General features: G+C 48.0%; 1 protein-coding gene across 1 annotated transcript in view; it reads right to left on the bottom strand.

The window, feature by feature from the left end:
• IGF2R (insulin like growth factor 2 receptor) overlaps positions 1-18,132 on the bottom strand; it is a 103,170-nt gene that overhangs the window by 71,536 nt on the left and 13,502 nt on the right. Inside the window, exons 2-4 of the mRNA XM_069598858.1 lie at positions 12,439-12,578; positions 2,842-2,960; positions 1,199-1,297 (exon numbers count right to left, since the gene is read on the bottom strand). Of these exons, the coding sequence (XP_069454959.1) occupies positions 1,199-1,297; positions 2,842-2,960; positions 12,439-12,578 (358 nt within the window). The remainder of the gene's footprint in view (positions 1-1,198; positions 1,298-2,841; positions 2,961-12,438; positions 12,579-18,132) is intronic.

Genomic DNA, 18,132 nt, shown 5'->3' with positions numbered 1-18,132 from the left:
GTTTAAATCTGACACCATCTCCTCCTAGTGTTATTTCATTATATCTTCTTCCTTCCCATTGAACGCTCCTTACACACAAGGCAGCATCCCGAATAGCTTTTCTTTTAGAGACGGCCGCATCTGAAGAATCGGTGATAGCTCACTATTTGTAACTTAACATGGCTTTTTAAAAAAAGATATAAACGTCTCTTTTTGCCCTTCTTAAATGACAACGTATTAGGCCATCAGGTAAATGACCAATTACTCCCATCACTGATCACTCCCAGTTCCTAGCTCCTAAGAGGGTCTCTGAACTCAACTCTACGGAACAGAAAACGAATATAGAAAAAAGAGAATTCTCAACCCAGGAAGACTATTGCCTGGGTGAACAAAGGAAAGCCACCTTGAAATCCCGGGGTGGTGGGATGGGAGAACTGCAGAGGAAAGGGCCCTCTGCCCCCTCCACTGCCAGGGAAAGTCAGAAGCTGTAGGTTAGAGAGGATGGTGCTTCATCGATCACCAGGAACACGTGCCAGATAGCAGAGAAACGGGAAGTAGTGACAGTCATCTGGCCTCTGAGGTGAGCTGGCAACAAATGTAAGGGCCAGGCACACCTGACCTGGATCCAAGATGCATTTAGAAGCCACTCCCAGGCCAAGGAGATGGTCTCTGCAGGCAGCATGGTGATCTAAACCCCAAAGTCAGCTTGAAACTTAGTTCTTGAGATGCATGGCATCAGAAACCAGGAAATCACTTGCTCTACATGAGTGAGCCATTCCATTTCCAGTCTGTCCTGTATGTTTAAAACACCCTGTCCTAAAAGTAAGAACCATCCAGGACAAGTTATCAAGGAAATCACGCAGTGTGTGTGTGCGTCAGCTGCTCAGTTACATCTGACTCTTTGTGACCCCATGGACTGTAGCCTGCCAGGCTCCTCTGTCCATGGGATTCTTCAGGCAAGAATAATTAGAGTGGGTTGCCGTTTCCTTCTCCAGAAGTTCTTCCCAACCCAGGGATCGAACCCGGATCTCCTGCACTGTAGGCAGATTCTTTACCATCTGAGCTATCAGGAAAGCCCAAGTCATATGGTTTCTCTGCTCAAACGGAGTTTGAAAACCAAAAACAGATTTCTACCTCAAAAGGTATGTGTCTGTACTTCAAACACTGAAGGTCCCAGAATGTACTTCACAAACATGTAACCCTGAAGGGCCCTTGTTACCTCTTTATTTGCTTTAAATATATCCTTCTTGCAGGCTGCAGTAGTCCTCCACTCGAAGTAATGCACACAATCTGTTGCAGTTACAAACTCGGGAGTTCCCTATTTTTAAAAGAAGTAAAAATAAGTTAGCACACCACGTATTGTAAAGTGCTCCTTTTCTAAAGTTAGAAACCGTGAAGGCTAACGAAAAATTTTAAACTAGCAGCAGTGGGTGTGTGTGGGGGGGGAGAGTAGTAACACACAACTGTTTTAGTTAACAAGGTCAGCCGAGTGAGAAGTTCCCAAACTCAAAACTTCTGAGACAAAAGCTTCATAAAATCATGATGGAATTTGGCTCTAACTGATCCAAAACTGTTCTCCGGCCCCAGCTATGCAAGTACAGTAAGCTCATGGGAAGTAATCCCTGCAGACCTTCCACTCTCAAACTCCAAATGTTCTCCGAACCAAACGCCAACAAAACCAAAGCCAGAAAATGTGACCTCATGCTTCCTGGAAGCCGACGGAGGAGGCCCATCTGGACCTGACCAAGCTCATACACCGGCCTTCCTTAAACGCCCCCACACTGGAGCGGGGGGCCCCTTCTAACAGACGGGGACCAGCGATGACCACGGTGTGGCTGGTTGTTAAGACCCAGCGGAAACTTACCCCTACACTCCCTGAGCAAGTCTAAGGAGCTCTGCAAATTCTGGCTCTTGCAGCATGAACACAGAATTCCTCAAGAAAAGTTAGTTAAAATTCAAACGACAGCTTACTCTGTAACTCAGACCTCCAGATTTCATACCACTGCAAACAGATTATTTCCCAAAGTTTCAACATGGACAAGAGTGCAACGGACAATCTGGTCCAAAATTAACAATACTGAGTGACAGGATGGGTTTTAAAATGCAACAGTCACAGCACCAAATTCTAAAAATGATATTTTAAAGCAATCTGGTAGCCACATGAGCGTCACTCTATCTGATTTTTCTAAACACTTGGATTCTTACTCTGATTATAGGACACTCACAGAACATGTACACAAGCCGTTTTTCCTAAAAGCTAGCAATCGTTTGCTGAGAGTCCCTTTCTAAAGAGTAAGGATTAAAACTAAAATATCACATACAATATACAGAGAGTGAAGACAAATGTCATGCTTTAAACAATTATGTTCCATTTCAACACTAGTAATACCCCGAAAGTTGGGCACCCCATTACCCACTGGCCAAGGTTTCTTCTTGATAGGTGTCAGTTTGTCCAATTTAATGTAAATTAGAAAAAAACAAAACAAACAAAAAAAAACACACTTTAAGAAGCAAACACGCTGCCCTGAAAACTATCAAAAGAAAATGCAGAAAGAAAAAAAAAATTATGCCAGCAACATAAACATTAAACAGAGCTTTGAGTTTAAACACACTAATCTTTACATTGCGTTGTACACAGGATGTGGGTCAAGTTTCACTTAAACATTGTAACTATAGGCTTAGGATTTGTTTACTTATTGGTTTTTAATGATGATGGTCATTTGGTTGGGGTTTCTGTTTATCTGTTCGCTTGAGTTTTTCATTTTACTCACTTACTTGTCTTAGAATACCAGGACAGCAAGAACGCCCCAGGGACAAATGTTTTTAAAAGAAAGATTATGAAGTGACTCTCCATGGACTCACCAAGGTTTTCCCACATAAGAAGGTGATGCTACTCTGAATTTTGTGATTCTGCTGCTTACAGTTCACTGTTGTGTTGAATTCCAGAAGAGATCTGCTTGCGGTTTTCAAAAGAGAGTCACCTATTCGGAGAGAAAAGAGCATGAACAAGCTAGAAGACATTCATAACCAAAAGCTATTTCCAAGTACGAGCAAACTAAAAACGGCACTATAATTCATCTGAAAAGCTTATAAGCTTACAAAGTGCCCTTTCCCAAGAATTCTCTGTCTCAGGAATGCCATCCTCGCCCCACCTCCTGTTGTTCAAGCCCCAAACAAAATGGCACTAAGTCCTATCTTTCTCTCATCTGTCAACATGGGCAAGTTCCAGCACTTTGACCTTCTTCTCAAATCCGTCCATGTCTCTCCATCTCTACGACGACTGTAACCACTGGCTCCCGTGCTCTGGCTACAGCCTCTTAATGGGGCCCCTTGCCTCCAACTCCTGTCTCGTCCCTCACCATCCTCCCTTTCCCACCCATCTCGCACCAGTCTGATCTTCAAAAACATAAATCAGAATATATAGTTCGGCTGATGAAATCCTTTTTATAACTTCATACATACACACTGTAAAAACAAAAAATTTTTAGAACAGTCCACAAATAGGGTGATCACTTCTCAGTTTGCCTGAGACATTATTATAATAAAAAAATCTATATAGTATCAGTGATGATAGTTGGCACAAGAACAGACAGACTGGAACAGAGATCAAGACACCAGAACAGAGAGCACAGACACCTGGATTCTTGAGTCAAACTTTGATATACAAGGTATCAAGTTAGTGAGCAGAGAAACTGTTCAGTAGATAAAACTGGAAACAAAATAGCAATCGGTACTGGCAAAAGATAACTGAATCCCCACTTAAACCACTGTATACAAAAATAAACTCTAAAGGGATTAAAAGATATAAACATGAGAAACCAAATTCTCTTAATAAAATATATACATAGTTATCTTTTAAATCCTAATGCAGCAAAATATTGAAGTCTCAAAAGCAATAACTACCCAAAAAAAATTTAAACTTGACTTTTTATTAAGTTTAAAAGTTTACACTCATCAAAAAGTACCTTGAGGAAAACAGAAACAAATTATAAATTTGGTGATACATTGAGCTGGCAAAGAACTAGCATCAAGAATATATATACTCACACAAAAACAAAATCATTTTTTATAATTTTAGGAAAGAAAAGGAAACGAATGACCTCTGAGAGAAAACGCTGAGAGGAAAAAGGGGAAAACCCACACCAAGTCATAGTATGGCAATTTCAATTTCAAAGGCAAAGAGAAAATTCTAAAGCTTCTAGAGGGAAAGAACTGATCACATGCGATAGATAATATGAAGTGGGCAAGATATGATCAGACAGAAGAAAAACATCTTCATAATACAAAGAGATGTTCAACATCACTGGTGATCAAGACCACACGGCATACCAAGCCCAGCCATTAGATGGACAAAAATTAAGCACCAAATGTCGGAGGAGAGACAGCCCAAAGCTCTCCTGTGTTGCAGGAGGAAGTATGAACTGGTTTAACCAGTACATAATTTGGCATGGCACTGAGTCCTACCACTGAACATTCACATACCCTATTCCTTAGCTCGTCAACTCTTAGGTAAATACATAAACGAAAGCCACAAATAAATATATATGTAACAAGACATGTGAAAGAATATCTCGTGTTCTTCACACTAGTGAAAACCTGGAAACAACTCAAATGCCCATCAAAAGAAGAGTGGATAAATTAACCCTGCTAGACCTACACAATACTACAACATAGGAATCAGAGGAATAAATCAGGGAAAGACAACAATACAGCTGTTTTTTAGCAATATGCTGTTACCACTTAAGCTCCCCCAAAACTACACATTGTATGATATACACTTTTTATTAAGTTAAAAACACCACACACAGCCGGACAGACTCTGACTAGAGTGAGAGAGGAAAGAAAGGAAATGTTGGTATACAGGATGTGGGCAAATGATCACCTCCAGTGAAGAGAGACAGGAGCATGGAGAGAGAGTGGTTATTGTCAAGGTCCTAGATTTTGTGAGAGAAGGGTTTCATTGCATTATCCAAAACAACTAATTTAAAAAACAAAATGGAAAAAAAAGATTAGTTCACAGACTAATGATGAGTGAGTGTCATGACCTCGGGATTACAACTGGTCTACTTTGATACCTACACCGGAGATCTTTAAGCAGGGGGAAAAGGAAAAAAAAAGAGGGGAAGGGGTAAAAATTTTAAGACGCCAATGGAGAGGAGATAATAATGGCTTTCAGGCCCCAGAGCACCAGACTTAACAGTACAGCGGTTCTCTGCCTTGCCTGTCTAAACCGCGGCAAAGGTTTGCCAGGATCGTTCTTCCGCGCCTAAAACTCCAGGAGATCGCTCTGAAAAATCTTTTTTTTCTTCTCCAGACCCAACAGCCTCAGAGGCCTGCGGAGGCGGCTCCGGGACCACGGACAGCGCCCCGCGGCTCCGCCCACTGTGGGCGTGGCCAGGGAAGCTGGTGACGGGGCGGGGCCTCCCGAGCCCCCGCAGCGCCGCGCTCCAGGAGACTCGGGGCGCAGGAGGTGGCGGGGCGGGCTCGGCCGGCAGGAGGCGGCGTGTGCAGCCGCCAGAAGGGGGCGCTTCCGGGCCGTGGCAGGGGGCGGGGGAGCCCCCCCACCTTAAAGACCCTCCCCCCGCGCCTCTGTCCCCCCCCCGACGCGGCGGCCCCATCCGGCCCTGTGCCCAGAGCTCCCGGGGGCGCCTCATAACTGCTGGGCTCGCCCTGCGCGCAGACCAGACGGGCCCTGGCCTCGAGCCGAGACGGACCGGCCGAGCTCTGCGGCCGCGGCGCTGGGGACAGCGGCGTCCCTCAGCATCAGGCCCCATCGGCACCGCGCCCGCCCGCCAGTCCAGCCTGCCTGCCGCCCGCTCCTCCGCCTACTGGCCAGGACCGACTGCCCACCCCGGCACTCGGCGAGAGGCCGCGGTATACCGCGGCAGCGCCCCCGCGGCGGACTCCCGCGGCACCCCGGCCAGCCTGGCCGTCCTCCCCGGACGAAGGCCGGGCGAGGACTGCGGGGCGGCGGCCAGCACGCCAGGCCCACGGCCAGCTCCCGAGGACGGCGCCAAATGGGCTGGGCCACGCTCGCCGGGCCCGCCAGATCGCGCCGAGTCCTCCAGACCGCGCGCCGGGCCCGCCAGACCACGCTCTCCAGGCCGGGCGCGCCAGACCAGACCACACTGGCGGGGCCCCAGCAGACCAGACCGCGCCGGGTCCTCCAGGCCGCGCTCTCCAGGCCGGGTCCTCCAGACCGGGCTGCGCGCGCCGTGCCGGCCAGACCGCGGTCTCCCGGCAGGGCCCGCCAGACCAGGCCGCGTCCGCCCAGGCCCGCCAGGCCGCGCCGGGTCCTCCAGACCGCGCTCTCCAGGCCGGGTCCGCCAGACCGCGCTGGGTCCTCCAGACCGCGCGCTCGGCCAGCCGGACCGCGCCAGGCCCGCCAGACCGCGCGCGCCGGGTCCTCCAGACCACGCTCTCCAGGCCAGGTCCACCAGACCAGGCCGCGCGCACTGGGCCCGCCAGACCAGCTCGCGCTCACCGGGCCCGCCAGATCGCGCCGGGTCCTCCGGACCGCGCCAGGCCGTGCGCGCCAGGCCCTCCAGACCACAGTCTCCAGGCCGGGTCCTCCAAACGAGGCCACGCGCGCCAGGCCCACCAGACGGCGCTCTCCAGGCCGGGTCCGCCAGACCAGGCCGAGCTCTCCAGGCCAGGCCGCGCCGGGTCCTTCAGACCCTGCGCCCCGGGCCCGCCAGGCCGCGCTCGCCAGGGCCCGCCAGGCCGCGCCGGGTCCTCCAGGCCGCGCTCTCCAGGCCGGGTCCGCCAGACCAGGCCGAGCTCGCCCGGGCCCACCAGACCAGACAGCACTGGCGAGACCCCACCAGACTAGACCACGCCGGGTCCTCCAGGCCGCGCTCTCCAGGCCGGGTCCTCCAGACCAGGCCGCGCGTCCCGGGCCTGCCAGACCTGTCCGACCGCAGCCTCCAGGCCGAACCCCCCAGACCGAGCCGCGCTCGCCTGGGCCCGCCAGACCAAACCGCACTTGCCGAGCCCGCCAGGCATTGGCGGGTCCACCCGACCGCGGTCTCCAGGCCAGGGCCACCAGACCACGCCGGGTCCGCCAGACCACGCGCTGGGCCCTCCAGACAGCGCTCTCCAGGCCGAGCCCTCCAGGCCGCGCTCGCCCGGGCCCGCCAGACCAGGCCACGCTCACCCGGACCCGCCAGACCCGGCCACGCACTACCGGCCAGGCCCCGCGAGGTCCTCCCGACCCTGCACGCCAGGGCACCCGCCAGGCCACGCTCGCCCGAGCCCGTCAGACTCAGCCACGCTCTGCAGCCCGGGCCGCGCCGGGTCCTCCCGACCCTGCGCGCCAGGGCACCCGTCCGGCAGCGCTCGCCCGCGCCCGCCAGCCCCGGCCACGCGCCGTCGGCCAGGCCGCGCCGGGTCCTGCAGACCCTGCGCGCCCGGCCTCGCTCACCAGAGTCCGCCCGATCAGGCCGCGCACCGGGCCTGCCGGGCCTCGCCTGCCGCCCTCGGCGCCCGCGGCCGAGCCCGGCCGAGCTCGCAACCCGACCTCGCTGAGGCTGCCCGGCCTAGCGACCGTGCCTCCGCCGGCGGCCGTGCCTCCGCCGGCGGCCGTGCCTCTGCCGGCGGCCATGGGGCCCAGCACGCGGCCGCCGGGCCTTCTCAGCACCTTGCTCAGGGCCTGCCAGCCGGGCCGCTAGCCCTCTCCGACGTGCTCCGGCCAGGCCGCCCCCTCGCGGAACACGCCCCGTTCTGTTGTATCGTGTCTTTCGACGTGTACTGTTTCGCGTGTTCCTTCACCAAAAAGAGAACCCCCTGCGTAGCTCTCGCCTCTGCCTCCTGCCTCACCTTTCCGCTCCTCTTTCTATGAACACTCCAAAAGAGATTTCTACTCTGGCTCCTGCCCCCTCAGACCCTCCCTCCCTCTAGCCTTGACAGCACCCCCCCCCCCCCCCCCAGCACTGGCCGCCCACCAACCCCGGAGCCATGTGATTCGCTGCTTTGTTTCAAGTCTTTGCTCAAATGTCACTTTCTCAGCAACACCCACCCTGCTGAATATTCCTGAACACATACTCCCAAGGCCCCCCGGCACTCCCGCCTTTCCCCCGTCTTTTCTACAGCATCCATCACAGTCTTAATATCCCACTTAGCCACTGTCTCTCTTTCTTGTGTGCCTCCTGCTCCACTAGAATGTAAGCTCCGTGAGAAAAGGGGTTTTTGTCTGTTTTGGTGACTGATTCATTCAAATATTTGTTACAAATCAATAAATGAGTATTAAGTGTTAGCTGTTTTTTAAAAAAAATTTATATATATATATGTTATGATTTAGCCAAGTAAATCAGAATATACTACAATGTACTGAACTATCCCATGGTTAGGCTGTTTCGGCATATTCACTACAATTTTCAATGCTACGAGGAATTTTTTTTTGTACAAAAGTCTATGTACAAAAGACGTTACAGGAATCTAAGTTTTTAAATGCAACAGATAATTCTAGACTATCAGGAGAGACTCTGAGATAAAAATATGAGTTACACCTAGAAGGCAACCAGGTATCACCAGGTATCATCTTATGTATCTAACAGAATTGTATCATTTTTGAAAATGAAAGATACAAGGCACAAGAAGAAATGGTATTTTCACATGTTAAGAGACATGAAAGTCAATCTAGTGATCAGCTGGATTGCTGTTGTAGATTTCTGTGAATGCACACAGGAATCATTAAGTGCAACCTTAAGTTAGGAGTCAGTCTGCTTAGAGCAAACGAAGTCACATGACCAGCAACTGCAAATGAATTTCACACGCTGTCCTACCCCCAGGTCACCTATAAGAAGCCAGTCAGAACCAGGCTTTGGTGGTGAGTAACCTCACTTAACAGTGGGTCTGCTACCTTGATGAAAGGGGCTATAACAGCCTTCATGAAGTGGATACATAATTTTCAACCTCCAGAAAGATTAATTAAATGAAAATCATGGTATTAATATTAAAGCTGTTAGGAGGAATGTGAACATATTCATATTTTATATACTTGTGATGTTCAATGTTACAACTAATTCAGAGGTTATAAACTAAGCAACTGATTCAGAACTGTGACAATATGAGAACAGCTAATTTCAGGCTTATCATATTTCTACATTTAAACTATTAAATTTATAAGAATTATTGTTAATCCTTAAACTTTTATCGTCAGATCAGATTATCTGATGTACTTTAAACAGAAATCAAATGTATAAAATGCATAAATCATTGTAAAATGTGATGAAAATGATTCAACTAGGTTGTAAATGGAACAAAATGGTTGTTCACTGACCCCATAAAAATGATTGCTAAACTCTGCTAGATTTACATATGTAACAATATCACTGGCCTAAGGAAGAACTAATACGGGATTTTTTAAATCAAAAATAATGTAATATTATTTAGACCAAAGTTGAGGTTTTAATATTTGTTTGTAAGTACAAAAACTGCCCTATGGGCACTATAAAACTCACATCAACAATTATCTTCCCATAAGGGTTAGAGACAACCATCTTCCTATAGTCATATACGAATGTGCCCGTTTCTAGGCTCCCTGCCAGCATTCCGTGATTCAACCATTTAAATTTCTGCCAATGTGACTGAAGGAAAACTAGATTTCATTATTGCTTTGATTTGCATTTATGCCTGGCTTACTAATGAAGCTGAATTGACCATCTGGATTTCTTCTTTTGTGAATTGCCTGTTCTTAGAGACTTTGCCATTTTGCTGCTGCATTGTTTTTCTTATCATTTATTAAGAGAAATTCCTACCTCCTTCAGATTATATTTCTATTTCACTAGGTTCCCCCCGCCAATGTTCTATTGTCTTTTTACTTTTAATTAATCCATAATCTCTGTAACACAATACAAAGGAGATGTCTAATATTGTTTCCTAGGAGATACATAGCTTAATTATATCCAAATTTCAGGTTATACATTCAGTTCTCCTATGTGTTTGGATCTGTTGCTAAACTAGCTCTTCTTGTCTCTGATCTATTGGGAGCTCCAGTTTTTGCGGCCATTTTCCAAAATTCATGTTTGTCTCCCCTTTCTAGCAAACTGATGTTAGTTTCCAGCTGTCCTCTAAGAGCCAGGAGTTCAGGTTACCCACCAGAGTTCCCATATTAGCGCTATAACTGTCTGATGGGACGCTGTGATCGGAGAGTAAGAAGCCAAATAAGTCCACAGGCTCTGCAGCTGGCCTGTCAGCATTCAAATCCACAACCACACAACCTCTGGCGAGCTGCTTATCCATGTAGTGCTTCAGCTTTCTCCCTTCTAAAACGAGGGAAATGAGACCATCTACTTCAGAAGTTGATGCATGAGTTAAATGAGGTACTTTTTACTTAGAAACAGAACACCTGGCATGTAAGTGCACACCAAGTTTAGTGATTAGCTATAAAACTGAATTTATAAGAACAAATTTAGTTATTCCAACTGTATAACACACATGAGCAAAATGAGATCAGATTCAAGACGACCTGTGCTAATGTTCGCGTCGCTCTCACTCGCTCACACACGTGTGCTTTTGTGAGTTGAAGGGCAGGGCAATAACCGCCAGTGCTGAAAGCACACTCCATCTAGCATGCCATTCTCTCCCCCGGGGCGGGGGGGCGGGGGTGCGGGGGGGCAGGGGGGCGGAGGCGCTGAGGCCCCAGGAAAAGTATGTCATGTGTGTCTGGGAGTAAAATGAGATTAGAAACAGCTGTTTTATATCAGTGTCAACCGGTAACAACTCATCTTTTTTAACTCTCCCTTTCAACCAACCTCACCAGGCCCAGCTTTCTGAAAAACATTTTATCAGATCACCTCCCCCAATTACCGTCACAAAGAATTTATAACGGATCCACTATCTGCCCCAGAAAATACCAACTCTCCTGCCTGAGCTTTCGAAGCCTATCTAACTTGGTCATTCTCAAATTTTGTGCCAAGTTCACAAATCCTCCTCCTAGTGTCTGGTACCCATCTACGTTACACTCTACTGTGCTGCCGCAAACTAGAAGCACACTTTCACTAGCCAAAAATACTATAGCCCGTATTATAATAAAATCAAGAGGAAAACTACTTTTCTTCTTCCTAAAAACCTAAGTAACACCAGCCAACAGGCCCACTTGGGGCCTCTCTCCCTGAGTTGTTCAAACTAAGAAACTGATGATCTCATTTGCGCTTTTTTTTTAATTTGGCTGCCCTGGGTCTTAATTGTAGCATGCAAACTTGCCTCTTTGCCGAGGCATGCAGGCTCTAGTTCCCTGGCCAGGGGATCGAACCCAGGCCCCCTGCATTGGGAGTGAGGACTCTTAACCACGGGACCACCAGGAAAGCCCCACACATTTTTTTAAGTATTTCACAAAATAGTAAAATTTGGCCCCGGAGTTCAGAACGAGCTAGTGCTTTCTCAGATCTCTGTCCTGGGCCCCAAGTCCCTCCGACCACCGTTCCCAGTCTAGACTGTCTCCGTGTCGGGGGAGAGGGAAGCCAGGCAGACTCTGGAGCTCGACCAGCAGACCTCCCAGACCTCGCTCTTCTTTTTCTAAACATTACTTTCTAAAAAGCCCTTTCAAGTGTGCTTAGGAATTTGCGTTCAAGATGACAGATGGCGCTACCAAAGGAACCCGCCCCTCCCAACTCCAAAGCCGAGTCTCCTCTTCCTGGCGCCACACAGTCACCAGTCACGTGCCATGTCCACTTCGCCCCGACCCGCACCGTCAGACCTCACCCCCGAAAAGGCCCGGGTTGCAGGTCACCACGGACACCCACGCCACCACCCCCGAGGATGACACCTCCTGCTCTCACATCCGCCCGTCTCTTTACACATCTGCCCCTTTCACGCTCCATCTTTCATGCTCCATATAATGTGGCGGGGCCATCAACCACGTGGACCCATTATCCTCCCAAAGGAAAGGGATCCCGACCAAAAAAATAACACCAACCAGGGCCGCTGGGCAAATGAAATGAGCCCTAGGAAAGAGGTCTGTGCTTTTTCCTCTGGGAGGAAGCCCTTAGGACCATTTAATTTTTAGGGGGAGCCCAAAGCCAGGGACCATCTACGACCCCACGTGAATACAGACTGCCTGAGACTCAAACCACCACAGCACAAAGCAGAAAGATACAATTGGGAAGGGAGTTGGGCACCAGAGGAAATGGGGGTGAAAGAGGAAGAAAAGGAAAGACAGGGTTTAAGAAAAAACAGGAGAAGGCAGAGCCATATAGGAAACATCCTTCTGTAGCAATAAACACAGAGGCGCATCAATCTTCGTAACGACTGACTGCACCGCATCCGCTGGACGGGAGGAGCCTAACCCTGTCTCAGAGCAGACATTTACATTGCTACCACTTTGAACGCCTGTAAAACGTAAAATATATATTATGGATCATAAGCTTATATAATTAAAGAGACAGCTTACATACATAGAGCCATTTTTGCAAAATCAGGATCCCGCACGTGTAGCAAGCTAACGGCAGTTTTACTTACCCACAGAATGAAAGCTGTCTGTCTTCAAGTCATGCATACAAACAGCACTTGATGGTCCACACTGGGCAATACCCATATTTCCACAGATGTTGATTTTATAAAGCATGTTATTTTTGGTATCCACTGCTTCCCATGTATAACTAGAAAGGAAGAAAAGCAATTTGTCACTGTCACTGATCTGCCAATAATTAAACTTCTCTCTAGTTTCATATTCAAGCCACATTCAAGCTTAAGACTACCATAACCTAGAAGATACACTTTCATTAGCCAAAAATACTAAAGTCAAACTATGTTAAGTTGAATAGAAGCCAGGGCAGAAACCACTAAATACCACCTCGATCTAGTTCAATCCGCCCTGAAGCAGCCTCAAGACTCCCTAAGCATTAAAATACTTAAAATTTTACCATTAATTTAAGAATACCAACTCAGATATTTAAGTAATTGCTCAAGAATTATGTTGAGTTTTAAGGCAGTGACCTTTCCAATCACCGTGGAATGCTGCAAAGCCAAATGTTTGTTTTTAATTTTGTTTATCTTATTTAAAAACTAGTTATAGCACGTGAGATAGTTCTGGTTCTGGTTTTACCTTTAATAGTTCAAACCCAAAGTGACAAGATGAAGCTGTGCCATCAGGCGACAGATCCAAAATCAGACAAAATTAACTTTCGGTTGATTCACTACATGAAGTATTTTATATGCAATGAAACTCGCTGTCTGTTCAAACCTCTGGCAAAGTAGACACTGAGTAACTGTCCATGAACCGATCTGCATACTCGAGACAAAATAACAGCTGACCCTCGAACAACATGGATTTGAACTGCACGGGTCCACTTATAAAGGAATTTTTTTCATTAAGTACTGTGCTGCCATATACCAAACGCTACAAGGTATAGTTGCTGAATGCACAGATGCAGACTGTGGATGCAGGGGATGAACCGTAAAGCTGGATGGGAACTTTCAACAGGGGTGGGGAGGGCGGGGTGGGGTGTCACACTCCTAATACCTGCACTGTTCAAGGGTCAACTATAACGTTTGTCAGTTTTCTCTGACAAACAAATAAGGCTTCTCAATTCTCCACTCTTCCCAGGGAGAATGCTGTGTCAATTTTGTAAAAATTTCCTCAATAAGGGTAGATAGGAAATGAGAGTAAATTAAAAGTTCCTCACAAAATGCAAAAGGTACATTAATGCAACGGTATTGTTGAAAGGACAGAAGGTAAATCAGAATTCCTACCCTGGAATTGTGGAGGAACCGGGTGTGAGACCTTGAGGTTGCTAAGCCTGGAAACCACAAGTATGTGTCAGGAGCTTACCGTGGGCAGCACCAGCTTGACGGGAGAATACAGCCCCCATAGGACCAGTCCACTTACGGGCTCCCCTTCCACTGGGTGTCAGAGCACTAACTTGGCACAAACCCCAGGCAACACACCCTTCCTTGCCCACGGGCAGTCTCCCCAAGAACCCCGTCCAGCAATGAGGAACCCCAACAGGAAGGTTACTGGCAGACAAGGAGCCAGGTGTGCTCCTGAACCCAGATCTGGGGACCGATCAACGCCACCTGCCAGGAAACCAAGGACCTGGGCACACGTCAGCACTCGGGCAGGGCTGTGAATGCTCCGCTGGGAGTTCTGACAGCCACTGAACTGCAAGGACCTGAAAAACAGGCTGGAGCGCTTTGGGCTTTGGCAAGCACCGGCCTTGGGATGACACTGGACTCGGATGCAATTACCGCTAAACTCAGCCCTCCTACCAGTAAGCAGCACCTTTTACCCCCCAAGTCCAGAGTTCCATGGCCCAAGAAAATGACCCAAGTAACACCAGGCACCAGCAAGTCATCTATCCAGGCCTGTTGCTTTTGACCTTCATAACCTTTCTTCATTCGCTTCACAAGTAAGTCTGAAATACTTAGTGAGGAGTACAGAAATGATCAAGCAATGATTATTCCAAAAACGCCCTGCCCTCTTGGAGTGTATATTCCAGGCGAGGACAGAAAATAAACAGGTAAGCAAATACACAGGAGAATTCCACCTTCTAGCACAAAACAGTAACAAAGTAACAGAAATGTGATTGGAATCCAGAAGAGTAACTGATCTCAAACTCAGGCTGACCTGAATGACAAAATGAGCAACCGAGGGGAAGATGTGGTGGGAAGGATATTCCAGCAGACTGACCAGTCATTCCGAGGTCCTATGGCAGGAATAAACTTAGCACACGGATGGAAAGGAAGGAAGGGCCCTGTGGCTGGAGCGAGGTGGACAGAGAGAGCAGCAGATGAGATCCAGGAGATGGGAACACCTGGTCACACAGATTAAAGGAACCAGTTTTGATTCTGAACTTGAAGCAAAAACAGGCTGCTCAAAGATCCAGACTATGGATGTTTCCTTAAAATTTTCAGCTAGTGTTGTTACGTGCAGAGTATTAGTAGACTTTTCTATTAAATACAGTTAATTAAGGCAAATTGTGAATCTCTTACTCAGGGCCCCTAAGTTTTTCCAGAATAGCAGACACCAAGTGTAAAGCACTGGCATCATTAAAGTGTTCCACAACATGAGAGCTGTGTGAAGGTATTTTAGAATGAGTGAATTGGTGGCAATCAACTCTAAAGAAATGCACGTGGTGACTGAGAACACTACGCTTTTCTTAAAACAGAAACCCACTGCCATTTTTACAGAGGTGATAGTTAAATAAGGCAGATGTAAACAGCATGTGTGAGCGGAGCAGAAAAGAGAGGAGAGAGGGAAGTGGGGGGTGCTGTCCTGACGATCTGGCAATCTGAGTTCCTAGAAAGACGCTGCCCGAGTCAATCGTGTTTCTCTTCTCTACTTGTATTTCATATTTGCGTTCTCTCAAGATTAATCAAAATGATAAGTGGTTATGTGAGTAAGGAGGGGAGGGTGCTGTGAAAGTACTCGAGTGCTGGGTGTCTTCAAGGGTTTGACTGAACCACCAACACAAGACAGCGACTCACAAACCTAAACTGCAGCTCTTGGGTGAAGAGTCCTCAGTCAGCACTTGAGAGGGTCCGATTCCAACAGACACGTCTGCTTTAAAACAGACACACACGCCCAACGCCTTGTATCGTTAGGAGCTCAGGAATGATTGTTCAGTTGAAATCATCGATCTGAAAACTCACGAAGCATATTCCAAAACCTATAGTGTCAACTGCTGTGCCCCTTAGTTAAATTATCATCCTTAATAAACACGTTTTAAAGATGATTTCCCTAAATGTGAAAGTCAAATAAATATCCGTTAGCACTTGAGAGAACTACGCGTTTGGCACTAGATAATTCTAGCCTCCTTGCCAAGATTGAAAGGCAAACTACCAGAATGGCCGAGGCCGAAATCATTCTTTAAACTTATGCTGAAGTTTTAAAGCACTGTGATCGTATTTGAGAACGAGAGAATGGCTTCAGAAACAATAAAAGCACATAGACTAAATAAAATTTAATGAAATGTTAGAGGAATAATAATATTTTGTCCAAAAGTTTTCCACTAGAAAATTCTCTACATGAGGTGAACACATACAGCCAAAATGAGGAAACACAACAGTAAGATTTATTTAAGAGCCAAGCAACTGAAACCATTCAGCTGAGATTCCCAGAAAAGTCTATATTCTACACTAAGCTTTTTGGGCTTACATAAATAAAGGCGGGGAGGGGGGGGAACTAACAGGAAAAAATGAGTCTAACGTGTCAGACCAAAGAGAAAAATGAGCTGTAATATTAAAATTTTAAACTTTTAGCAGGGAACAAACCATGGAAGAAAACATCTCCAAGTTGGGTGGAAATGTAGTCTTTATTCAGACAGATACACACACAAATGTTTGAAATATATTTGCTTTACAAGCATCGACTAGCATGCAGATAGTATAAAAGCCCAGTGGGCATCTTCACGAAACTCTTGACTCTCCTATCAGGCCAAGACTTCTATGAGACACCATGGTTCTAAGCTGTCCCCCATCTCATCTGTGAGAAACAGGATGCCAGAAGACGGAGCAGGAGAACCCCAGGAAGTGTGTGGTCTTTGGAAAACAGCACTCAGAGGCCTCGCCCACTTTGGGGTCTTACAATCAGTTCCAATCCTGCGAGGAGACAGCCTAACCTCAGTTAGCAGCGCTCTTCTGGACACAAAACCACCTGGACAAGAACCCTGGCTTCGAAAAGTAGCACACGCAAGCAAAATCCTTGCCATGCTACCTCTTTCTCCAGAGTATGAAACATCAGTAGCCAATGTCCCCCTCCCACTCTTGAAAACTCCCATGTTCACTTCAAAGCAAACCTGGCAATTAAACACACGGGTTTGCACGCAATGCCCTCCGGACCGCATGGGCTGGCCCCTGCTGTTATCCTCAGCTCTGACACTAACCCTCCTGGCATTTCCCACCACCCACTGCTAGATCTTATGTGCCTGGTATCCCCCACAGCCCCGTGACTCAGGACAGGCGTGTCCTCCGTCCCAGAATGACAGAGTGACATATACGTGGACAGGATCAGCATATGCTGGCAGGCTGGGAAGGAAACCACAGGGGAGCCCAGGTCCTGACGTCTGGACAGCAGGCCGCCCATGCACTGTACACGGTTACTCAACTCTCTCGAATTCCTCCACTTTAGAGCCAGACTCCACGGCTCAGAGACATGAAACCCCCTGTTCAACGTCACACAGCTATGAAATGACAACGCCAGGCACTAGCCCAGGCCCATCCCAGCCCCAAGGGCAAACGCTCACACTAAGATCAACTGCCTCATTTACCTGCAATTTTTTTTTAAGCTTTTTTTAACACTTTTCAGAAGATATTTACTTTTAAGTACAACAGTGAAGCTAGCAAAGCATTCCAGGAGACTTTAGGAGCTTCAGTCTTGTCTCAATAGATGCCCCTGAAATGGCAGACCCCGAGTGCCGATTTCCAGAGTGAGTGAATGCACCTGAGCATGGCCCCTGAGGAGAAGCTGTTGGTGAAGACTTCTGTGAAGATCCAGGCCACCCCACACCATACTGATCAAAAAAAGACACTTTTCTGAGCTCACTGTTAGTTGCTCAGTCGTGTCCAGCTCTTTGCAACCCCATGGACTGTAGCCCCATGGACTGCAGCCCGTCAGGGACCTCTGTCCATGGGATTCTCCAAGCAGGAATACTAGAGAAGGTGGCTTTTCCCTTCTCCAGGGGATCTCAAACCTGGGTCTCAAACTGAATTCTGTAGCTGAGATAGGCCCTGGGGGTGGACGATTCATCTCATCAGATAAACTGAGGACACAGGCTGTGGTCCCTCGGTTCAAGAAAGCTTGAGACCATCTGCCCTTGACCATGATCCCACGGCCTCTGCCAAAACCACCCTGGACGACAGCAGTCAGTCTGCATCTGTTCCGAGGCCCAGAGGTTCCATTTTAATCTCATTTGGTTTACATTTCATAATATCCTGAAAACTGCTGGCACGCAACCAATTAGAAGATCACCAATTAGAAGGAAGCACACAACGAGCAGACCATCAACCAACCCGGAGACGGCAAGGTGTCCCTACCTTCCCAATACTGGTCCCCGGCAAATGCCACACTGAGAGCCCAACCCGGTCAAAACGGGACCAATTCGGGGGCAGCAAGGAAGAAGCCGATCTAACTGGCCATCACAACTGCCTGGAGATCATAAAGGTTCATGAAGAGAAACAGAGCCATTTCTACCAAACGTGATGCCAATGTCCGTG

Source organism: Ovis canadensis, chromosome 8, assembly GCF_042477335.2.
Source record: "Ovis canadensis isolate MfBH-ARS-UI-01 breed Bighorn chromosome 8, ARS-UI_OviCan_v2, whole genome shotgun sequence".
Taxonomy (NCBI): domain Eukaryota; kingdom Metazoa; phylum Chordata; class Mammalia; order Artiodactyla; family Bovidae; genus Ovis; species Ovis canadensis.
This window is presented reverse-complemented; position numbering and strand designations above follow the sequence as displayed.